Source organism: Eleutherodactylus coqui, chromosome 2 (assembly GCF_035609145.1).
Source record: "Eleutherodactylus coqui strain aEleCoq1 chromosome 2, aEleCoq1.hap1, whole genome shotgun sequence".
Lineage (NCBI taxonomy): Eukaryota > Metazoa > Chordata > Amphibia > Anura > Eleutherodactylidae > Eleutherodactylus > Eleutherodactylus coqui.
Genome location: NC_089838.1, coordinates 225797856 through 225821418, shown reverse-complemented (window position 1 = coordinate 225821418; position 23563 = coordinate 225797856). Strand labels below are relative to the sequence as shown.

The following is a 23563-nucleotide window of genomic DNA, read 5'->3' as shown; positions in this document are numbered from 1 at the left end:
ATAATAGTTTTTTCTAGGTTTTAGTGCCTTTGTTAAATAAAAGCATGTTCTATGGTAATAAAAAATCATTATCCACTGGTCACCGCTGAGACCCCAAAAGATCCCTTGATCTCCTCTTCTCCACAATGCAGGCTCTCTACAACTCCCTGCAGTAACATGAAGATTGAATGTTGTGACTGTTGCACATGTGTGGTGCCACTCCATTCATTTCAATGGGGTTGACAAACAGCAGAGTAGAAGCACTCAGCTATCCATAGCAGTCCCAATGAAAATGAATGATGTAGCGCCGCACATCCTCGACCATTTTTGTTAACTTTTCTAGTGACAAAGCTATACATGGATTTTTTTTTCAGGTTGAGCTAAATTTGTTGGCTTTATTTTAGGATACATATAATTTATTGTTTGAGTGATTATTTTTTCAGGAAGAATGGAAAAAGAAAACAAAAAACAAAACTACAATATTCTGCTATTTGCATCTCTTTTTGATGTCATGCATGATGCAGTTTAGCCTCTTAGGAGTAGCGAAACATCCCTTTATGGAGATAACTAAGAGGCCTTAGGCTAAGGCCAAGTAAAAACACGGCAGTCCTGACAATAGTTGGCATGGAAGTCCTGTGCCGATAGGAGCTGGGACTCTACTATTTACTGACAGCCAGGCTCATGCTCTAACAGCTGGATGCAGAGAAACCTGAGATCTCCGCTATTTAATCCATTACATGCTGCAATCAACAGTAATCTTCCCCTATCAGCCATCATGACTCCGTAATGCAATTGTGAAGTTCCCATTGCAGCTCAAGGCCTGATAAAGGCCTCAAAGCCTTCAATGTAAGTCAGCCTACCAGACTATGCCGCCAGCAGGGTCTTCTGGAGGGGCTGTCAAAAGTATACTACACTGTACTACATATATTATGTAGTATACTAGTGATCAAATGATCACATCTTCAAGTTTCCTTGAGGACCAAAAGGTGGTGAAAAAAAAGGTATAAAAGCAAAACATGTTTTTCCATACAAAACTCCAATTTATTATGGAAATAGATTAAAGCTTTTTATTCTGCAAAAGTAGTAAAAAATATTTAAAAATGTGGTATTGCTGTTAACCGTGGCATCTAATAGGTTAACCAAGTTTATCAAGTACTTTCTATTGTGCCCAGTATTGTAAGGTGTCTAAATACGCAAGTTATACTTATCAGATTATTTAAACAGAACACAGTATTTAGTTTTGTTAAGTCATCTTTAACCTACTGATTTTATTACATAGATTTTTGATGGGCAGTATCTGCTGAAAAACTAGCACATACTACACAGAGGGCACTGAAATGTCTAATTGGCTTTTCCCAAGAGCGTAAAATTTAATAAGTCTGGATTTACACTTTGTAGTAGCGTGCCGCATGGTTTTGCAGGGGGACACACTATATTTTAATTCACCTGTAAAAGCTGCACGGCTAATATCAGCATTACAAGACATATGGCAAATTGCGCAATGTGTGAACCCAGCCTAAAGAAGAAAAGAAAAGGTTTTCATACCTGTTCACTGGTTTGCTTCAACTCTACTGAAGGTTGAAGTCTTGATCTAAAAAGAAAAGGGAACCCAATGATACAATTACATCCCTATAATAATAAATTATGCCTATTCTAAAAATGTATTTAGTCATGCAGCTTCTTGCATTGATAAAGCACACTTATGAAGCAAATAAAAAAAATACATACAAGAATACAACCAGAAATATGAGACATGCAAAGCTATTTTATATGATTTACACAATTGGTTGAAGTGCGCTATACTCACATAAAAAAAAATAGCAAAACCAGTCAAGAAAATTAAATTTACACAATTTGCATTAATAGTTTACCAGCTACTGTATTTCAGCTCGATGCATTGACTGCATTTTACTACATGTGACATATGTATCTAAACAATACATAACAAAGATGATATGTAAAGAAAAATTAATGAAGAGCAAGGAAGGCAGTGACACCTTATATCTATAGTGCACACACTCTGCCTTACTCCTCTACACAGGGGGTCAATCTAAGGAAATCGGTTATAGGAGTAGCAAGTATCTAATTCATGTAATACTATTTATTAAAAGGACAAAACAACGTAAATAAGTACATTAACATGGCAGTTAAACAAAATTGTAAGTAGAGCTTGAAATATCCAGTTAGGAAGGTTAGTCTTTTAAAGGCACATGAAATGGGCCAATTATAAATCACGGTAAAACTGAAAAAAAATAATGATTACATAATATTACCACTTAGATCTTAACTATTTCTGCAACCAATAAACCACTGTCCATCAAGCATGCACTGATAAAGAAAATCTTTATAGACTATATACAGTGCATTAATTATTCATATACTTCAGCAATCTCCAATAATTGCTCACCTACCTTACAGCACTATGAATGATTTATTTATTCAAGATACACCGTTAAAGCGATAACATTGCCTGAAATGAGTATTCTGTAAAGTCATCAGTTCTAGAAGTCTGCTAACATTTATCAAGGACCTTTCTTGCTTTTAGAAATACCTGGCAAACTGTTCTTTAGTCGTGGCAGCAAAGAAGTCAGTTTTTATGTGCTGAACTGTGTTGTATCTAGCCCCCACACCTGTCTTGTGAGGTTATTTATCATGGCCTAAATAATTCATGACAATGTTCACTTCTGCGACACTTAGCATACTGGGCCAAAATATTTTGTTACGTTTCTGCCTGAGTAATCATTTCACCTAGTGAAAAAGATTACCGTAAGTGATATGATTATTTGGGATGATCGTATTTGTGCCTACATTTGTGAAAAAAAACCCACAAATACAAAGTTACTACTAGCTCATATATAAGATAAAAGCATACAGAAATTTAAAAAAAATCATCTAGCAAGTAGCAGCTTTATATAGTGAATATACACACTAAAGGGATTGTACCGCAATCAACTTTTAACACCTTTCTATAGAATAGGTGATAGAAGTCTGATCGCTGGGGGTCTCACCGCTGAAACCCTCAATTATTTTGAGAAAGGAGATCCTATGACCCCTCTCTTACTCATTGCATTCCCTACAGTGAGGAGAAAAGTGAATGGAGTGAGAAGTCGTGCATGTGCGGTTCCACAACCTTCATTTTCATTGTGACTGCCGGATAAAGCCGAGCGCTGCTTATGTCAGCTGCACTGAAATGAATGGAGTGGTGCCACGCATGTGCAACTGTCACTCCATTCAATCTTCAAGTCACTGCAGGGAGATGTAGGGAGCCTGCAGTGTGGAGAAAAGGAGGTCAAAGGACCACCCCATTCTTGGGATTGGTTGAGATCTCAGTGGTGACCAATGGATAGGTGCTAAAAGTCGCTTGTGGTGCAACCCCTTTAATCTAATAAATGCTAGTATTAAAGAAACAACTTTATCAAACAGGTTAGCTAAAATGTTCAGTATTGGCAAACTTATACCAATCCAGGACATACTCAAGTCCTAAGTAATAAATGACACTTTTACTACCTAGAAATTTTCAATTTAATTTCCTCTTTGGTAGTGTATGTGAATAATTTCATGTTAACCCCTTAGTGATCACCACATAGATTTTTTTACGCCCTGCTTTAGTGGGCTTTAATTCCCAGGGCTGTAAAAACACGCTCGCTCTGGGGATTAAAGCCATGTGGGCTGAGGACAGGACAGCTGATACGGAGGGCTGCTTGAAGCCCCTCCCCAGTCACGCAATCGCCAATATCCACCAGATACCGATGGTCGCATAAAAGTGCAATAAAAGTAAATAAAAGATAAAGATTCAGCTCCCCTCATGCATTGCATCCATGAGGGGAGTACTCACTCATCCTCCGCGATATCCTGCAGCGTTCTGGTCATCAGACGTCATACGTCAGGCGCGTGCGCAGAAGGGCTCACAGCTCAGGAAATTTAAAATCTCCCTGGCTCCCATGTCTAGCCGAGATAAGAGAGATATCCTACTAAAGGTAGCCGAGAGCCTGGAGCAATAACCAAGGGCCATAATGAGTGGTCTCCGGTCACAAGATCGACATTATTCAATGGATTAAGGCGATCACGTAACAGTTAAAAAACAGTTGAAATGTAAAGCTCCTTTCGGTTTGGGCCCCGTTGTGCATTCGGATATTAGATTAGGGCCACAATGGGTATGTTTCTGAACACAGGACAAACAGGGGAATCCATTTTGGGGTGAAAGTCATACATGTGCTGTACAAAAAAAAGTGTTTTTAAAAACACACAATTAAAAAAAAATGAAATGGATTCTCTTCCTAGATTCCTTTATTTGTTTCAGACCATTCCTATTAAGCTCCCTAGGAAGTATATGCTTACTATTAGAAGAGAAATAACAAAATTTGTCTGGGGGGGGGGGTCCAAGCCGCGATTAAAATTCAAAACACTATCCAGAACAAAAGACACAGGAGGAACGGGCTTACCCAACTTTGATCTATATCATAAAGCAACGATTTGCAAGTGTGTCCTGGATCTCCTACACAATAGGAATACCAAAAGGTGGGTGGCCATGGAACAGGATTTTTCATCAGGGCAGGTGCTAGGTATGTTTTGGATACCCGGGGGAGAAAATAGGAAGAAACTGAGCCTATCACCCCTCATGACAAAAATTCTGAATATATGGGATGGTTTTGCAGAAAAGAAGGGTCTAGTGTCACTCCCAGGGCAACTTACACCTTTAACAGGAAATCCCGGGCTACCAATTCCAACAGATGACAGCTCTCTGCTGGCCAAATTGGGAGTCACGACACCTCGTATCAGAGATTTGTTGGAGAATGGGAACATAAAAACACTACAAAGCATTTTGGGATCTGGGGGACCAGTGGCCGGAGCATGGTTTCAGTACCTCCAAATTTGTAGTTATGTCCGCTCCCTGGGCACAATGGGACAACTGAGTAAACCCTTGACCAGGTTTGAGGAGTTGTGTGTGGCAGCTGATCCACCTAAAGCTGAAATCTCTAGCTCATACCGCATCTTGCTAGCAGAGGAGACAAAGGCCGAAAAAGTGGGGTTTAAATTGCGCTGGGAAAGGGAGTTGGGGCACCCAATATCAGAAGGAGATTGGGTAAAGGCATTAACTTTAACACTTAAATTATCTATTTCCAACAAACGTCAGGAAACAAACTACAAATTGATCTCTCAATGGTATAGAGTTCCATCTAAATTAGCCAAGATATATCCACAGCAAACAGATAGATGCTGGAGATGCCTAGTAGAGGAGGGTACTTTCCTTCACATATGGTGGTCGTGCCCTTTGATCCATAGTCTATGGACAGATGTAAATAAACTTTACAACGCACTGACGCAGGCTGGGATCACCTTCTCCCCTGAGTTGGCCCTTCTGTCGATTTTCCCGGGTTCCATCTCAGGTGCAAGAAAAGGATTGCAAAGATTTTTCATTCTGGCCATAAGACAGGTAATCCCGAGGTTATGGAAACCAATAACACCCCCATCCAGAGTACTATGGTTGGAAGCTGTGGACACACTGAGGCAATTAGAAGAAACCATAGCTACAGACGACAACAGATTTCAAAAGTATTATAAAACCTGGGCGATATGGCTAACAATACGTTCTTCCAGTCGACTTAGTGACTGGCTCCTTAGAGGGGAAATTTACCCTTAAACACGTAAGAAACTAGCAAAAGATTATATAATTAGGGCGGGCAGCCCGACCTGCCAAACACAGAGAAGCCTTTCTTTTCCTTTTCACTTTTCTCTATCTTTACCTTGAATACTTGATGGCTTTTGCTACTCTATGTCCTGATACTTTATACCTGCACAGGGAGGCTCTCCTCAAACTATTTTGTTGATGTTGGATATAATTCTATATAAGGAAGATTCGATACTCATATAGTGAATGTTATATGAACAAAAATTATTTTTCAATTTTTTTGATGCGACTGTGTAAGAAGCTGTTCTTATTGATTGATTGTACGATCAAATAAAAAGCGTTTGAACCATAAAAAAAAATGAAAATCATGATTTTTTTCTTCTGCTTTACTTAGATTCATTCAAAAACTGTGGGGTCAAAATACACAGTAACCCCCCCTAGATGAATTCGTTAAGGGGTCTAGTTTTCAAAACGGGGTCACTTATGGGGGTTCTCTAGTGTGTTGGCTGCTCAAGGGCTCTACAAGTGGGCAATGGGGCCTAAATCACCTTCAAGCAAAATGTCTATTCTGTAAGCCACCGGCTACTTCCTTCAGTTTGGGCCCCGTTGTGCATACGGACAGAAGATTAGGGCCACAATGGGTATGTTTCTGAACACAGGACAGGGGTATCCATTTTGGGGTGAAAGTCTTCATTTATGTGTGTGCCGTACAAGAAAACGGTTTATAAAAGATGTGTATTTTTTTTAAATGGGGTCATTTGTGGTGGTATCTATCATTCTGATACCTATGAGCCTTTGCAATCTTGGCTTGCAGTAGGAAAAGAAAGTGTTCCTCAAAATGTTAATAATCAATGTTAAATTTGTATGTCTCCTAAATGGTTAAAAAAGGAAGTTTTTCCAATGTGTTTCCAGAATAAAGTAAACAGATGGAAATACATATCTCATCGAAAATTTGTACAGCATGTTTGCACATATTTGAAATATTGCAGCTGAAAATGTAAAAAAATGAAAATGTTTTCAAACATTTCTCAATTTTGGCACTTTTATTAAATATACACAAATTCTATCGGTCTATATTTATCACCTAAATAAAGTAAAATATGTGGCAAAACAATGTCAGAATTAGTTGGATTTGCAAAACTTTTACGGAGTTATTTTATGTTAAAGTGACACATGTTAGATTTCCAAATTTTGGCTCTGGTCCTTAAGGCGCAAACAGGCTTGGTCACTAAGGGGTTAAGAGATCTATTCATGTCAGCTGATCAATTATTTTCTCCAAATACCCGAATAGCACTAAATATGATTATCAGAATATATCAAAGCACTATTGTCTAAAGTACACAGCTCTATTTTACCAAGCCCCTTGACATATATAGGCAATACAAACCATCTATATATAACAAATGTAGTATTTTCCAAAAGTAATAATTAGAGATGAGCGAACGTACTCGGATAAGCACTACTCGTCCGAGTAATGTGCCTTATCCGAGTACCGCTGTACTCGTGCTGAAAGATTTGGGACGCGCTGCGGAGCGGGGAGCTGCAGGGGAGAGCGGGGAGGAACGGAGGGGAGATCTTTCTCTCCTTCTCTCCCGCCCGCTCTGCCCCGCTCCCCGCTGCAACTCACCTGTCAGCAGCGGAGCGCCCCGAATCTTTCAGCACGAGTACAGCGGTACTCGGATAAGGCACATTACTCGGACGAGTAGTGCCTATCCGAGTACGTTCGCTCATCTCTAGTAATAATTATCATCTGCTTAGTTAGGTTAAAAAGTTACCATGTTTATGTAAGTAAAGCATAATCACTGTATAAATGAAAAGCTCTACAACTTTATAATATACTTTGTGGTTCAATTGTTCACCATTCTCAAGTTAATTTGATTGCTGTCAGTGAACGATAACACTCTTATTGACATGCAGAGGCAACAACCCCTCTGTAGCAAGTCCTAATCTCATCTGAGAAGTGGATACAATTGTGCTTTGTGAGCTAAACTACCTGGATTTCAGAACTTCAAACGTTCCAGATTTCATATAGATTTCTGTGCCAACACCCGCCTGAAATGTTTTGTTGTATTACATACAACCCAGAAATAAAATGCATTTTTGGAGCCTAAACACCATGAACGTGCAAAAATAGTTTAAATGCTACCTTTTGATGCAATTACACATGCAAATCTCTCGGGAATAAAGCGTCGTTTGAGTCAGGAAGTAATTTCTTCCCATAAATGGGGAAAATTGGCTTCTACCTCTAGAGTTTTTTCCCCTTCCTCTGGATCAACTTTAGGGGTAATAGGTTGAACTGGATAGACATATGTCTTTTTTTGGCCATACTATGTTACTATACTACTATGTCTCTTAGCTTAACACATCTAGAAACTGGGATTTTTGTCTATTCTTTCAGGCAAAACTGCTTCAACTTCTTCACGTTAGAGGGGTTGCATTACCGTACAGCAGTGTTCAAGTCGTGCCACAGAGCCTCATTTGGATTGAGGTCTGGACTGTAATTAGGCCATTCCAAGACATTGAAATGTTTCCAATCCAACTGCTCTAGCAGTATGTTTACAGTCATTGTCCTGCTGGAAGGTAAACCTCCATCCCAGTCTTAAATCTCTGGCAGACAAGCAAGTTTTCCTCAGGAATTTTCCTGTATTTAAAGTGATACTGCTATCAAAGCTTGAGACTATTTTAGGGTGCGCTCACACATTGCAGAAATACTGCAGTTTTTTCACAGTGGAAACACTGTGGGAAAACTGCAGTGCCAACATTTACTATTAAAGTGAATGGGGTTAACCCTTTCCAATCCACCATCTGACATCTTAAGACATTATGATTTAAGGCTGTGCAGCTCCGATGTTGCAAGACGTCCGTCTGGGTTCTCTTACTGTATATTGCCAGCCTCTCTGCTGTCGGAGCCTATCCAATGTGTCACCTCATGCAGTACTGGCTTTAGACAGCAGATAGTGCCATTGTATAATGGCAGAAAAAGAGTAAGCCCCTAGGAAAACCAGGATACAAATTGGATTGGAAAGGCTTAAAGTATATTCTCTTCACATGTAGAGATAAAAAAAAGGCTGCTGTTTTTCTGTTGCGACTGTACTGTAATTCTAATCTGCGGTTTTGCTGCGAAAATTCTGCAACAAATCCAAGCATTTCGGTGACGTGTGAATGCACCCATAAGATGTTTTCTTTTTCAGTAAAAAGGCAGCAAGCTGAAAAGCGACAGTTTCATGACTTAGCGTATTTCTTCTTTTATCCTTCCATTAAGTTCTTCAGTGGTAACTCCTTGCACTGTAAGTTTAAAGAAGGGAGTCTGTGCAGGCAAAATGTGGATGCTAAAGTCTGCCAAACTGAATTCCTCGTTTTTCTTTCTTGTTTTCCAATTCCAACCCCCCTCCCCATGATGCCATCTTTGCCTGTGCCTGCTTTTTGCTCTAGGACACAAACTGTGACAGCTCAGCTACACTACAAGTAAACGTAACTGGGTTGGTTCTCACCTGCACACTCTTGAAAATCCGGTTTCACGTTTAGAAAGTATCACCAGGTAATCAATAGTAAAAATCTATAAAGAGAACTACTGTATGCAAAAGCAAACCCTCAAATAATCATCTTTTTACATCTGATAGATGACTAAGAAACTCAACAAAGGAGACATAAACAGGAAATAAAATATGATGATAATTTCATATTTATGGAGAACTGCTACGATGTGGGCAGAGGCTGTGATCCTACTCCAGAGAAAACACCAATACAGTCTCTGCAAGGATTTGCATTGTCCTTGTTGTGTTAAAAAGTAAACTACGGGTTTTCACTAATACTAATGTACAGTAAGTCATTATACTCTCTCAAAGAGCAGTTCTGTGATCTAATTTTCCTTCTTAGGTCCATAAGTAATGGAGAAGTAAGTACTTTTATAGAACCCTATGATAGCTTTTACTAATGGCACATTTTAGCATAATTTATCACTATTTTAGCATAAAATGATAGGTTAATATTTTATAATATTCAGGAAGGGGGGGGTTCCAAAAATTACATTCGTCACTTAGCTACTGGATAGGTGATAAATGTATGATCGCCACCACCAAATCACTGGAACAGGGGGGGGGGGGGGAACCTCAAAACTCCCCTGTCCATCCTCATTGCAGGAGTGTTGAGAGGAGGAGTTTGAATGCAGCAGCGGTTGAGTATGCATGATGCTGCTCCATTGGGAGTCTGTGCAGCTGACAAAACTAGTGATTGGTAGAGGTCCCAGCAGTTGGGCCCCCAGCGATTAGACATTTTCACCTATCCTGTGGATAAAGTAAAAGTAAATTGTGGGATATCCTCCTTAATATATCTATATATTTCAAAGACTTTAATGTATATGACATAAGGAAAACAGTTCTTAGCATGTTATTTAAAACAAATTAAACACTATGCTAAACAAAACTATACTCTATACCTATTAGCCAAACACTAATGTTATAGTAGTTTAAGGGCAGTAAGTAAAAGTCTAACTTACATAGACATGTCTCCTTCATGAGTTGAGCAAAATATGGGAACTGAGATCAAAAGAAAAAAAAATGAATTCACTTTAAAAAAATGCCACTATTTACAATACCAACGATTAAATTAATAGTGATGGATGAAAAAAAGGCTACAAATTAAACAAGGAACACATAAGAAATTCTATTCTTACCATGTTCTGTCACCACTTGGCATGAATGAGTGTGATATTCACTCAAATGTTTGGCCATATCATCTAAACCAGAAACGTCAGTCATGAAGTCACAGTTCAGGCACACCACAGTTACACGCCTAATGAAGCAAAAATATGGCTAGTTATTAAAACTTCTGAAAAAACATATTATGTATATTATAAAAGACAGATGATATATTTAGAACTCCAGTATCAAAAACAGATCTTAAAATGTATCTTTATTCCAGTATTATTCATATTGTTTGTTTCAAAAATTTGTAGTGTTTGATTTTCCCTACATTTAAATGGGTTTTCTGTGGAAATACTATTAATGACCTATCCTCAGGATACGTCATCAATAGTTAATTGGCTGGGGTCCGCCGCTCAGAGCCCGACCGTTTAGCTGTGAAGGCGCAAACTGTCAGTGCCAGAAGAACAAAGGTCAGTGCAGAAGATTCCACGCCGACCTACCATGTTGTGGCCGGCACTCGTATGTGCAGGCGCAGCTCTCATTGAAATCAACACAGAGCCCGGAGCAGAGATCTCCGCTCTGACCTCTGTTATTGCAGCTCTGACAGCTTGCGCCCGCACAGCTAATCATCGGGGTCCCGAGTAGCAAACCCGGCCAATCAACTATTGATGACCTATCCGGAGGATAGGTCATCAATAGTATTCCCACGGAAAACCCCTTTAACCTCTACCCACAGGACAGGTGATAAATGTTAGATTGCTGGGGGCCTTACTGCTAGGACCTTTCACTTATTAGTACGAGTGACCCAAGTCCATTGGTCCTCTCACTTTGCTCCTTCCATATTTCCCATACAGTTGTAATGAGCAGTAGTGTACATTCTTGACCACTGTGAAGTAAGAAGGGGGCTCTTGGGTCCGCATACTAGTGACTGGTGGGGCCCCCAGCAATTTAACTTTTATTACCTCTATTGTAGGTACGTGCTAGATGTGTGTCGGAAAATACTTTCAACAATTAATTTTTATAGGTCTGGACCTTTGTTCCTCTCCTATAAAATAAAAGTGGACATTCACTTTATGGAGAGAAACAATGAATTGATTAGCCAAATCTGCCCGTGGCTCCTAATCCCGGAATTAGCCAGCCATGTGGACGAGATTTTGCAAAAATCTCGTCCACACAGGGCGGCCAATCCGTCGCAGCAAAGCTGGGCGGAACCGTCGATACGGCGAGGAATTTCTTTTTTTTTTGTGTTGCGACCTCACCTCTCTCTATGCAGAGAGAAAGCCGCAACGGACTGCCAGCGTCCAAACCGCTCCAAAACCCAGGCGATATGCCGCGGGTTTTGAAGCTGCAGCTCTCCCGCGGAAATCCCACAGCTTTTCGGTGTAGCTGCGCTGCGAGATTTCCACCCTGTGTTAACCCGGTCTAAGGGTCTTAAAATAACGCTATCTTACAAATAAATCAGAACTGTACTAAGAGCATTTATCTTCCAACAGCTAGCATACCTTTTGTCATTGGGGCCCTTCTTAGAAGCCTTGGAACGTTTGCTGGAATTCTTGCTATGGTACCTGCATGAAAAGAACACAAGATTAGTTGTTTAAAATTTTGATTCCCGGAAAAAGCAAGGGTGAGAAGTGTATTGTGGCTGAGACGCCACCTGCAAATGTATCTCATGCAGGCATTTTGTGTGCATATTTTACAACTTTTATAGATCTAAGTGATTTGGGATTTATATGCTCCATATATGTGCACTTATACTTGTAAATTTCACTGCTTATTATACATATGCCCTAGATATGGGGACTGACATTTTCTACAATGCACTATTGACTAACATTATACTATTGTCACTTCCACTGGATCTAGGTGATATATACATCTTCAAAATGATGCTCTTTCATTGGCCATCACTTGTTAATTATACTTAGGCCTCATGTCCACGGGAAGGTTGGGTTCCGTGGGCGGAAGCCCCGCTGCGGGAAGCCCACCCTGCCTGTGGCATGAGGACATTACCTACAAGTCTGGATGCGTGCGAGTCGTCCGTCATCTCCTCTGTGCATGTGGGCGGACACGTCGGCATGTGGAGATTTAAAAAAAAAAAAAAAAATCTCCTGCTTTCCCGCGGGACCCGTAGCACACCTGAAATGACAGTTCCGGGTGTGCAGCAGATCGGACGGCTTCCATTGACCTCAATGGAAGCCGTCCCTGCGGGATCCGCGGCAAAACGGAGCACGCTGCGGTTTGTTTTCCGGACCGGAAGGTCCAGAAAACAAACCCACATGCTTTAATTAAGCTGCGGGCGTCCATGATTATCTTTGGGCGGCTTGAACTCCGGATCATCCGCGTGGGTGCCCCACGCAGATCCCAGAGTTCAAACTCGCCTGTGGTCATGAGCCCTAACTTATAGGTGAAATGAAAACCACAAACCCAGAAGGTAAATGATGCTTATTATCCAATCTATTATCCTGCAAGACAATGTCTCATATATACATTCTACTGCAGTGTACTTATGTTAAGTGTACAAATACATATGTATTCTAAATGAAATTAACATTTAAAAGGGTTGTCAGACTTAATTTTGTTTATTATTTAGTGTTCCCCGTACCAAAACTTAACAAGATTTGCTATACTCAGCTTTCCAAGTCCATCATTGCTAGTGCCAAGCTTGGATGAGACAGGCGGCCGACACCCCACCCTGTAAAAAACTTGCTATGGAAATGACAAGAGAAGCAAATCAAACATGATCAAGGAGAGGTGAAGAGCACCATTTAATGATTGTGGCAGATAAAAGTCGCCAAACCACCATTTGCTGGTTCCCTCTTCGTCTGCATTATATGAATATTACCTTTTTTGTACTCAGTTTGGGATGCATTATGTTGACCACTTACTCCCTGTACTCTATTTATGGGTATCTATATAATTTGATGCATTCTGCGACTGTGGATATTGCGTGTGCGCATTTCTTGCAACCGATGCTATTTTTAAGTAGCCATTTTTCTATTCCGTTTATGCTTATTTCCATCTGGGCATGCACACTTATGCTGCCTCCATGACAAAACTACAAGTGATTTTTCCCACTCCGATTCATTTGTTAGGCAAACAAGTATATATTTGTTTATTAGGATCATGTCTACTACTTCCCTAATGAAGCCTCAATAGTTGACACGAGAGTGGCTTTTCCAGATGTATCACAAGACAGGTTTTACCATCACTCAGATTTATCAGTATTGATCAGGTCTTCCTTACTATATTAAGTATGGGTACTTTATTGTGTGTGGGTGTGCATTATATTTATGGTGGCTATATTTTATACCTTTTGCCTTAATTTTGGTTGCACCTGCAGTGACCTGACATTTTATTGTCTATGTCTGGTTGGTTATATGTTTTTTTGTAAATGTTTTTATTCTGTCTGATGGTCTTTTTTTTGTCCAATAAAAATTTGCTATTTGTGGAATTCTGGGTCGTCCAACGTTTTGTTTATGTGAGCCTATTTTCTTTATTATATACTGTGTTTACCTCAAATCTGGTTGCACCCCTATTCCCCCTTATATCTTTTTGTGGTGCTTATCGGTAGTAGAGTACAGCCAAGCGACATTTTGGGACAAAGTATGTTTAAATATTATTTCAAAGCAGTTGATTAGCCCAGCTACTTTATGAATTTAACTGGTATAAGATGGACATCCCAGGCATTTGTGAAAAGAGATAGACAAGAAAAGGGAAGATACCACACATATCAACCAGCGACTTAATATTTTCCAATGACAATGCTTTTGTTACCTGCTCAAGGTGACTTACCATGATCAGGTTACAAATTAAGAAATTTACCGCTGCTCTGGTACACAGCCACTTCACTCCCGAGTCATCGAATGCTGACTCCATTGGACATTTCTACGGTTCCATAAGTCAAGAGTGGCAAGAATCGCTATCTTACGGAAACCAAAAAATGGAAAGCGTCGACAGGGCAGGTAAAAGATCACCTGGTGACATACATTAATAGAGGACTTGCACACTGTCGACTTTTCATGGGATGATGCCAAAACTGCTGCCTTTGACTGCCAGCAATGTCATTATTTTGTTACCAAATTTGTTGAAAGGTGTGGGAGGACCTAAGTAAAAGGCTTACCTCTTCTGGCTCCACACATGTCCCCCACTACTTCTCTGTCCTCTGTGCTGGGTTGGTTTTGACAGGCTGCAGACAGAATGTGTTTGGAACATCACAGGGTGCTGCAGCCAATCAAAAAACTCAATGTTTGATCGCTGAGGTCTGTGAATGGCTGCAGCAGCCTGTGAGGTCCCAGAAACATGCTGCTGCAGTCTGCAAACACACTGTCAGATGGAAGACCTGGAGCTGCCAATACGGCACGCGGGGAGATCTGAGAGAGGTGAGTATAGGTTATTTTATTATGTTTTGGCATGGGGAATACTAGTTGAATAAAAATTTAGCCCAGAGAACTCCATTAATTTCCTCTGCATTATTATGTCTTTAAGGGTATGTTCACACACAGCAGATCTGGTGCAAATCTACCACAGTGGAAAAAACTGCACCATTTGGTGGGGATTTTGACATGAATCCACACCATATTTAACACCTTCAATTGAAGTGGTGCGCATTTTGATACAGATTTCGGTGTGGATCTTTCTACTGTGGAAAATCCAGACCAAATCTGCTACTTGTGAACACACTCTCAATTTACTTCAGAAATACTGGTCACTTACCTCAGTACATGGTTTGTATAGGCTTTTTTACAGTTGGTACTGAACTTGCATTTGCTGCAGTGCACATACATGTGAAAATGACCTTCAAAATCTACCACTTGACGGTGACACTCAATGCATTTATGTATTCCTGGGATAACCCTGGTCAGGACAAAAATATAAAAGGAATGCAATTATTTAAATATTAACTGAACACGACAATATACAATCTGTTCTCTCTGAAAAATGCATAAACGTAGTGTAAGGGCCTTTAATAACCCTCATTTACACAAGCAATGTTATAAGACACCATAATGCATTTACTTGTTATTCTCTGTTGTGTCTCTAAGCAAAATTTTCTTTGGCTTTCTTACAGTCATTACATGTAAATGCAATAAATTCACGGTTGGTCTTCAATGGGAACCTTAGGGTACCTTTACATGGGATAACTATCGCCCCTGTGCTTTCACTCAATCCTTCAATGAATAGAAATGAAGCATGCCAGTGATCTGTTTCAGCCGCCCCCCTCATTCAGAGTAAACAGACAGTCGTTCAATGAACGGCTACATGTTTAACCCTTTCAGGACTGTAATTGAATCAATCGAATTTGAAACAGTTTAAAACTGTGGGACAAATATGTCCCTTGCTCCTCAAATGATTAAACAGGTCAACAGTCACTTAGTTTTCAGGTGAGCTAAAAACCCAAAACTCCAACTCGATCGTTTGTGCTATCAGGTTCCATGTTTACACAAAATGACAGGCACCCCAGTGATTACTAGGGCGGCTATTGGCCCACGTAAAAGTAGACTTAGTTGTAAACATTCAAACACGTAATTAAGCGTGTGACTGCTAAATCAAAATAATCACTGCAATGTCTTCCAACCCCTACTGTGCAAGGAAGTGCAGTTGGCCCTATTCACTTGAAAAACAGTGAAGGGGCCACAGCACTTAATCAGTCCTGTAGCCCCTTTATTTTCAGAATCAGCCAGGGTCCCACAGGTCAAACCATCACTGATCATAAAGTAATCGCATATTCTAGCGATATACTAACACTTAATGATATGGGTCTACTCCTACGAAAACAGAACTCTGAGTTTTTAGTTTTTCTGTATTAAAATAAACAGAGGATAAAGAAAAAGAACTAGTGTTCTAGCTGAAAAAGGGAGATGTATGTATTCTTCCATAGGATTATGAAAGTAGCTGTATGCATTACAGTACATTTAAAAATGACTAGTCACATCCTCATGTCAGTGAGGCCAGCTGCATAGATTTGCAGTTGCAGCTCTGCTAATACTGTCGCCACTCTTCTTTTCTCCCAAGTAACCCCTGTTCTCCTGTCCAAACTATCCTTAAATTTGGCTGATGCTTTAATGTGCTGAGAGAGCGGTCTCCACTACTCACTGCCAGTTGAAATTCTGACACACTAGACATTGAAGTCACATAAGGATGCATTCACAGCATGTTTTAGACTAGGTCCCAGGGTTCCATTCCATGGTTATGCAGTAATCCCTGAAAATGAAATTCGCAAAGAACTTGACAAAACCAGAGAACCTTATCGCTGAAATGTACCAATAAGGTCTTCATTTGAGTAGATGTTTCTTTCTAGCACTTCTGCTGAAGAGAATAATCCAGTTGACCACGCTGTCGTCCCATTGGTCTTCTTCTAAGCAATCAAACTCTTTGATTCATTTTACATTCTGTTTTGTCAGGATTCAGATGTAACCCTGGTATGTAGTCTAAAATATGGTGTGTGCACCAACTAAGGCCTGGTGCACACTTAGTGTAACTGTGAGTTGTGCTTAAGAGACACAGGTGCAATTTGCGTAGGTCAGCACATAGATACCAGAACATATGCTGTCCAATATATACGGACACGGCACATTAACATGTATTGGCATGTCCTCTTTCTCATCTGTGAACTGGACAGAAATAGGATATGCAATGAGCTTTTCACGTAGACCACCGATCCATGTGAAAAACTGTCCACGTGTAAAGCCTCATAGACTATAATGGGGCCATGTGCTGTCTGTAGAATTACACACTGAGCCAGCAAATATGATCGTATTTAATCTGAGACTGCATTTTTTCTATCCTTATTTTAATTCCTTCCAAACTTTTTTCTCTTCCAGGACTTCACAGTATCAGTCTTGACCATTTTTAGAGGTAGTTCCAAATAAACAAATTACAAATCTGTAGCTGATAATCTGGAAATTCAATTACGTTACATGATGGAGACCAGACCAACTAGTTAAGTACATGGAATGGAAACTACACATACTAGGGATCATCATTCTATTTCTCAGTTAAGTTTGTATTGATATCACTGCTGCTAGAAACGTTTCTGAGATGCATAACAGAACATTTGTTTTTTTCATATCATGGTAAATGTTGAGTACCTTAGTTTTTGCAATGCTGTATTAATCATTTTATTTCTTTTTGTGGTGTTCACAGTCACATGTTTCTTTGAAGAAGACTTGATTTTTGAAGACGGAGTATTCTTTTTAGCTGTTGAATTCTGATTATTTATAGAGCTTATAGGGTTTATGGTTTTCATTGTTGGAGGTGACTGGGGTAATGTTTGAGGAGGCTGCTGGGGTGAAAATGCAGGTGGGTTTCTGTAAATAGGTGAAGTGGGAGGAGAAACTGGATTTGAAGGAACGCCAACAGAAGCCCGAATTGTGACCTTAGGTTTTAAAAAGAAAAAAAAAAGTTAATGCTTTATTTAATGATGTGTCAATAACTATGACAACCACCAAAGTCGTAAAAGAACAAGTCTCAACGATCATTTCAATGAAGGGATGACCACATATTCCATTCTTATCTACATTAATTAAGTAGAGTTACAAAAGAAAAAAAAATCTCTATTTTTTTCATATATCCCATCAATTCCAATGAATATCACCATCATCAAAAAATAAAAAAAGTTAACAATATGAGCAACAATGCTTAAAGCTACCCCCTGGCTTCGGGACAAAATTCTGTCCTGGGACAAGGAAGGGGAGGAGGTTATACTACTTGCAATAGTTGTTCTTTGCTGCCCTCTGATCTGCAAATTTTGGGTCCTGATTTAAGCTGTCCTAGATGGCTGCTGCAGTTTTCCAACTGCCCAATGCAAACTGTGTACTGCTCTGATTGGCCAGCAGTGATCACATGAGCAGAGCTGTCCAATCACAGAGTAGGTATAATGCATTGGTAGTCTAACACTACCAATGAATGCACTGTGGGGCTTGGGTAGTCTGAAGATTACATCGGCCATCTTGTATGTCTGAAAACAGTACCCAAAACTGGTGCATTAGAGGGATGGCTGAGAAGAAAACCTGTAGGTAATGAAACCCCCTGTCCCACTCTGGTTCTGGAACACAATTTTGTCCTGAAACCAGAGGGCTGCTTTAAGCATCAGACAGTGAAAATAAAAAAAATAACATTAGCAACACAAAATGCGAGTTTAAACCAAAAGCATAATGTAACTTGAGTACACAATGCAGCATGAGCGGGAGAGAAGTTAAAAAGATGTTTAAATGGCTGTGTATGGCCTGCCCACCTATTTTGTCATTTTGCAAAAATATATATTTTTTAATATACCTTTGTTCCTGGAGGTAAACCTTCTAGTTGTTTTGGCTTCTTGAAAGTCCTGTGATGCTGAGTCTTATGGTCAATTTTCTCTTTACAGGTCAAAAACTGCAGTCTGCACTTAGTACATCTATAAACACCTTTATTCTGAAATGGAGAAACATTTGAACATAAGGATTGCAAAAAAAAACAAATTATGTTGAAATGCTCGAGGTTTAGGTCGTTTCCATAACTGTTTTCAATAATGTTTGCTCTGGTGAAAAAAAAAGTGTAATACAGATAATCTCTTGTATATGACTAACCTGGTGCTTCATATAATGCTGCATGTAAGGCTGCCCAGACTTAATAACTTTCAGACAAAATGGGCATAACAAACTTTTCGTGTTCTCATGGGTTTTTCGAAAATGATTATCAACATCAACAAAAATTGAAGACCTGTAATTGCACACCTACATGAAAGAGAAGGAAACAATTAACAACAGAAGTTGCCCTCTTATGTAGGGTATAAGCTTATGGTTTATTTTTTTGAAAAATATAAAATAATAACGATGTGTCCCAATGAAATGTCATAGTACCAGATTTCCTAATCCTGTCTAACATTTAGACCAGATAGTCTTAACGATGCACCAAATTTATGGTAGTGGCCTGTGCTCTATGGTCAACTTGGTGCTTCTTGCTAGACATGTTACATATTTTAGCCTTGTGGTGGTGTAACCTTTTGGTTGTCTTAGTTTGTGCCAATTGAACATTGATGCATGTTCTTACATTTTAAGCACCGCCCCTTCTAACTAAGCCACACACTCTTTTCCTCTAAGTTATGAATTCTTGTCTAACACGGTCTAAAATTGTCAAAAACACATAATGTGGTACAAGGCATGTACACCCGTTTTTATGGTGCAAATTGAACCCAAATTCTAGCACATTAATGAATTTTAAAATACATCTCCCCCACAGTTTTTTTTTTACAAGAAATTATATATTTGTAACAATTTGGCACTGGCCCACATTTATCCTTTTTTGGCGAATTTCTCTCCAAAATAGCCCACCACGCAACATATTTTTTTAAGCATTTGCGAACGAATTCAGTACCATTTGTGCTCTGCACCTCAGTTTGTAAAAGTGGAATGACTTACTATTCGTCTAGAATCTAGATACACTTATGAAATACAACTTTTTATAAAAGTCACAAGTAAGAAAAAAAATTGCATATTTACTTCACATAAACCGTGGCATAAAAAAGGTCATAATTTTAGTGACTGTGAATTGCAGTGATGCATGTTGTGACACATTTATCAAAGAAGACAAATGTAGCCTTAAACTTGTCGCAACATATGTCAATTAATTAGTCATATTAATGACACCACTTTTGATATATATGGGTCACTGAATTGGTCAGTCATTTTAAAAAACAAACAGCAAAATTGTCTTTATTTTTCTACATTCCTCCAAGATTAATAAAACTTTACCAATAAGTTATGGCTCTCTGAATATGGCAATTCAAAATTAGTTGAAAAGAAAAAAAAGCTTGTGGTCCTTAATACCAAAATGGGTTTGATTCTCAAGGGGTTAAAATCAAGAAAATGCCCGGTTCTGAGACTTGGGCTCCTGTTCCTCTCTTTCACCAAAAGCAGTTATCTAGTTAAAAGAGTTTAATAGTCATTACCTGACAAACATATGGCATCTCCCCAGGTTTATGACTGTCTTTCATATGTTGTAAAAGAATCTGTTCGGATTCAAATGATAATTCACAGATCTTGCATATGGCTGGAAAAAAAAATATAATTTTTTTTTACATGGGACACAAGTTTGCTAGAATGGAGAAGAACTTTCACAACATTCCTAAGCGAGCTGTACATTTCACAAAATCTCATGTACGCCATTCAATAATTAAACACTTCCTCTAGTAGCCACTAAAATCAGACTGCAGCTTTTTCCACTTGCAGACAAGTGACCTATGGGTTTAGCTACACTTTGTAACCATGTTCTGAGCTTAGCCAATGCACTACTTTCTGTGAACTGGAAATCAGAATTCTAAAAGGTAACCATTACATAGGAATGGAGAAGAAAACACAGTGCAACTCAAAATCAGTACAAAATAATGCAACGCATAACACTTTTCTGCCCCAAAATGTACAATTTCCTCATCAGAGTGAACTAACCTAACAGTATGTCAGGAGTGCTGCTTGTGTGATGACCGTGGAAGACTGACTTTGATAGACAGACTCCTGCTGCAATGGATAGGATCAAACATAATTTAGATCCGAGACGTTTAACCGCTAAGATGCCAAGGTCAATGCTTACTGTGGCTCCTCAGTGGTTTACAGCGGGAGTGGATTTGGCCCCTGCTGTCACCTCCTTTACATGTCCCCCAATAAAAAAAATCACAGGGTGCTGACAGGTGCTATGGCAGCTGGGGGTGCAATAGTGGACCCAAGGCCACTATTTTAGTATAGCTATTAGACACTGGCAGAGGCATTAGGCTGAAAGGCATAATATACAGCAATACAGAATTATTGCAGTGTATACAGATGTATTGTATATACAGCATATTATACAAGTGAGCAAGCAACAGTTTAGTCCCCTGGTTGAACTAAAGAAACAAGAAAAGACTTTGATTAAAAAAATATCTGACAGTCACCAGATATATAAAAAGCTTTTTTTAAAGCTATTAGATAAAAACATAATTTGTTTCTTCTATTTTCAAACCATTACAAAAAATACGGGTGGAGCTTCAGTGAATGTAGGTCTTACTTGAGGATTCATACAACGTGTGAGAACTCTCAATGTGGCATTGCAGTTGGAAGGGAGTGGAGAATTGGCGGTAACAGTGGTGGCAGGTGGTGTGGTTTTCCCAACTTTCTGTACTTTGCTTCTCAAGCTCCAAGTGATGTTTCATGTGGTTCATGAATCTATCATAAACAAACAAGAACAGGTGCATTGTTGGTAACAAACAGCGGGATGACTGAAAAAATAGCAATAATATAAGTAATATGTAAGTAACAAAAACGCAGACAATCTAGATTTTAATCATATGAACATACAGTATATGAACATGTAAAGCATACTGTAATATTAAAAGGATTCTGCATCCTTTACTTTCATCCACTTAGAAACATCAGACAAGGATTTTTAAACAAATTAGTAGCCTATCTAGGTATTATTATTATTACAAGAATACATAATTAGTTTTTGTACAGGTATAATGCAAAGCTAAGTATTAATTACATCACAGACTCACAATCAAAGACCTGCAAGAATATATACAAAAAGGACCATAAGGATTGTAAAAGTATTGCTGCTTTTAACCCAATTCCAACCCAGCGCTGTGCTTGGCCCTGGGCTTTAAACCCATGTCACTGTAAATGTATAGCGCAGGTTTAAAGCTCTCATTGGGTGCTCACTTGTCAAAGACACCCAGGGATCCTGATGAGAAGACAAAAGTGGTTTACAACCACCTCGGTCTTCTCATTTCCAGCCTATATAGCACTCAATGAATGCTATGTAGTGAACACTGGAAGCAGCAGTGTTGCTCTCACTACTGGACCCAGTGATCACATGATTGCAAGAATGGCAGATTCAGCTCAGGTTAGTTAGTGACTAATGTCACCATAGGGAGATGTTTTCACCTATAGCTTGGGCTCCTATAAATGTCCTAGTTATAATGGAAAATTGTGAAATAAGAAAAAAAATATGAGATTGTGACTGACTCCCAGAAGTCTTATACGACATCATAGGGACATACAAATTTAAAAAAATATTGTAGAATAAAATACAAATATATTTAAATAAGGAAAAAACATGTCTAAATCTTAGCTATAGTCACCCTGTGATCAGACAAATTAAACATAAGAAAACGAGGAACTCATTCCTATACTGCAAATTAATTTAAGTACAATTGTGCTCATTTTAAAAATAAAGTAGCATTTTTTAAACATTTTTTGTACAACTAACCCTTAATACAAAAACCTCTATATGTCATTAAAAAAACACAGCTAAAATTTTTGGGGAAATTTTGGTGCCAATTTGAAAAATGAGCATAATTTTTTTTTTCACTTTTTCTGTACATTAGCTGTAATAAGAGAAAAACAAAAGAAAAAAATATTGGAAAAGGTAATAAAACAACACAATATGTCATAAAATAAAACCACAGCAAATATAAATTTGGTAGCCAGGGAGGCTCTACTATCCTGCTGGGCTGCTTCTAGTTTGAATGCAAGATGTGATACAGGCGGGCATCGAGGCATACAGGTTCCGTATGGTATCCTGTGGCACATCCCTCTACATCTGCTGTACCTGAGCCTCTAGATCGAGCAAACTCATAGGCTGTGGAAGTTGGCATCTCAGATGGTCCTATACATGTTCTATTGGTGATAAATCTAGCGACTGGGTAGACCACAGAAATGTGACAATGTTGTGGAGATATTCCTGTGACCCCTTGTGTGTGCGGCTGAGCATTATCCTGCTGGAAAATGCCTCTTGGAAGCGCTGCCAAGAGAGGAACACATATGGCTGCAGGATGTCCTAAACAGATCACTGAGCGGTCATTGCCCTTTTTACCACTACTAGGGGTGACCGACTGCCATATGAGATGGCCCCATGGATCATCACACTAGCAGTGGGGGCAGTGTGCCGCTAAACAGCAAAGGCAGCGTTTAAATGATGAATATACACTTTAATAAGACAAATATTAATTACAGTTCACATGTTTTACAAGTCCTTTTAATAGAAAAAGCATGGAATAGTTTGCTTTAAAGGGTATATTCAATATTCCAGGTCAATCAAACATAGGCACCAGGCAAATCATACTAAAATGATATTTTTGCCAAAAATATACCCTTCACAGCCCTGTGCCATTTTACAAGGGAAAAAGGCTTACAGCAGCCAAAAAGTCATGACTGACATGTCTTCACTACATACATTAGTTCCCTGCTGTTTGCAAGACAAATTGCCTGTGCTTCAACCTGCATCCTTGCTTCTAAGTGTATGTAATAGAGATTTTAATGTCTGCAATTACAAGAAGCTTTTGTTTTCCTTAATGATACTAGCAAAG

The 23563-nt window shown here is 39.1% G+C and overlaps 1 protein-coding gene across 1 annotated transcript in view; it reads right to left on the bottom strand.

Annotated features, from left to right (window-relative positions):
- Positions 1–23563, bottom strand: part of ZNF280D (zinc finger protein 280D) — an 85716-nt gene that overhangs the window by 9751 nt on the left and 52402 nt on the right. Inside the window, exons 10-19 of the mRNA XM_066592554.1 lie at positions 21265–21422; positions 20177–20277; positions 18816–18962; positions 18526–18660; positions 17340–17626; positions 14965–15105; positions 11754–11816; positions 10281–10399; positions 10104–10143; positions 1525–1570 (exon numbers count right to left, since the gene is read on the bottom strand). Of these exons, the coding sequence (XP_066448651.1) occupies positions 1525–1570; positions 10104–10143; positions 10281–10399; positions 11754–11816; positions 14965–15105; positions 17340–17626; positions 18526–18660; positions 18816–18962; positions 20177–20277; positions 21265–21422 (1237 nt within the window). The remainder of the gene's footprint in view (positions 1–1524; positions 1571–10103; positions 10144–10280; positions 10400–11753; positions 11817–14964; positions 15106–17339; positions 17627–18525; positions 18661–18815; positions 18963–20176; positions 20278–21264; positions 21423–23563) is intronic.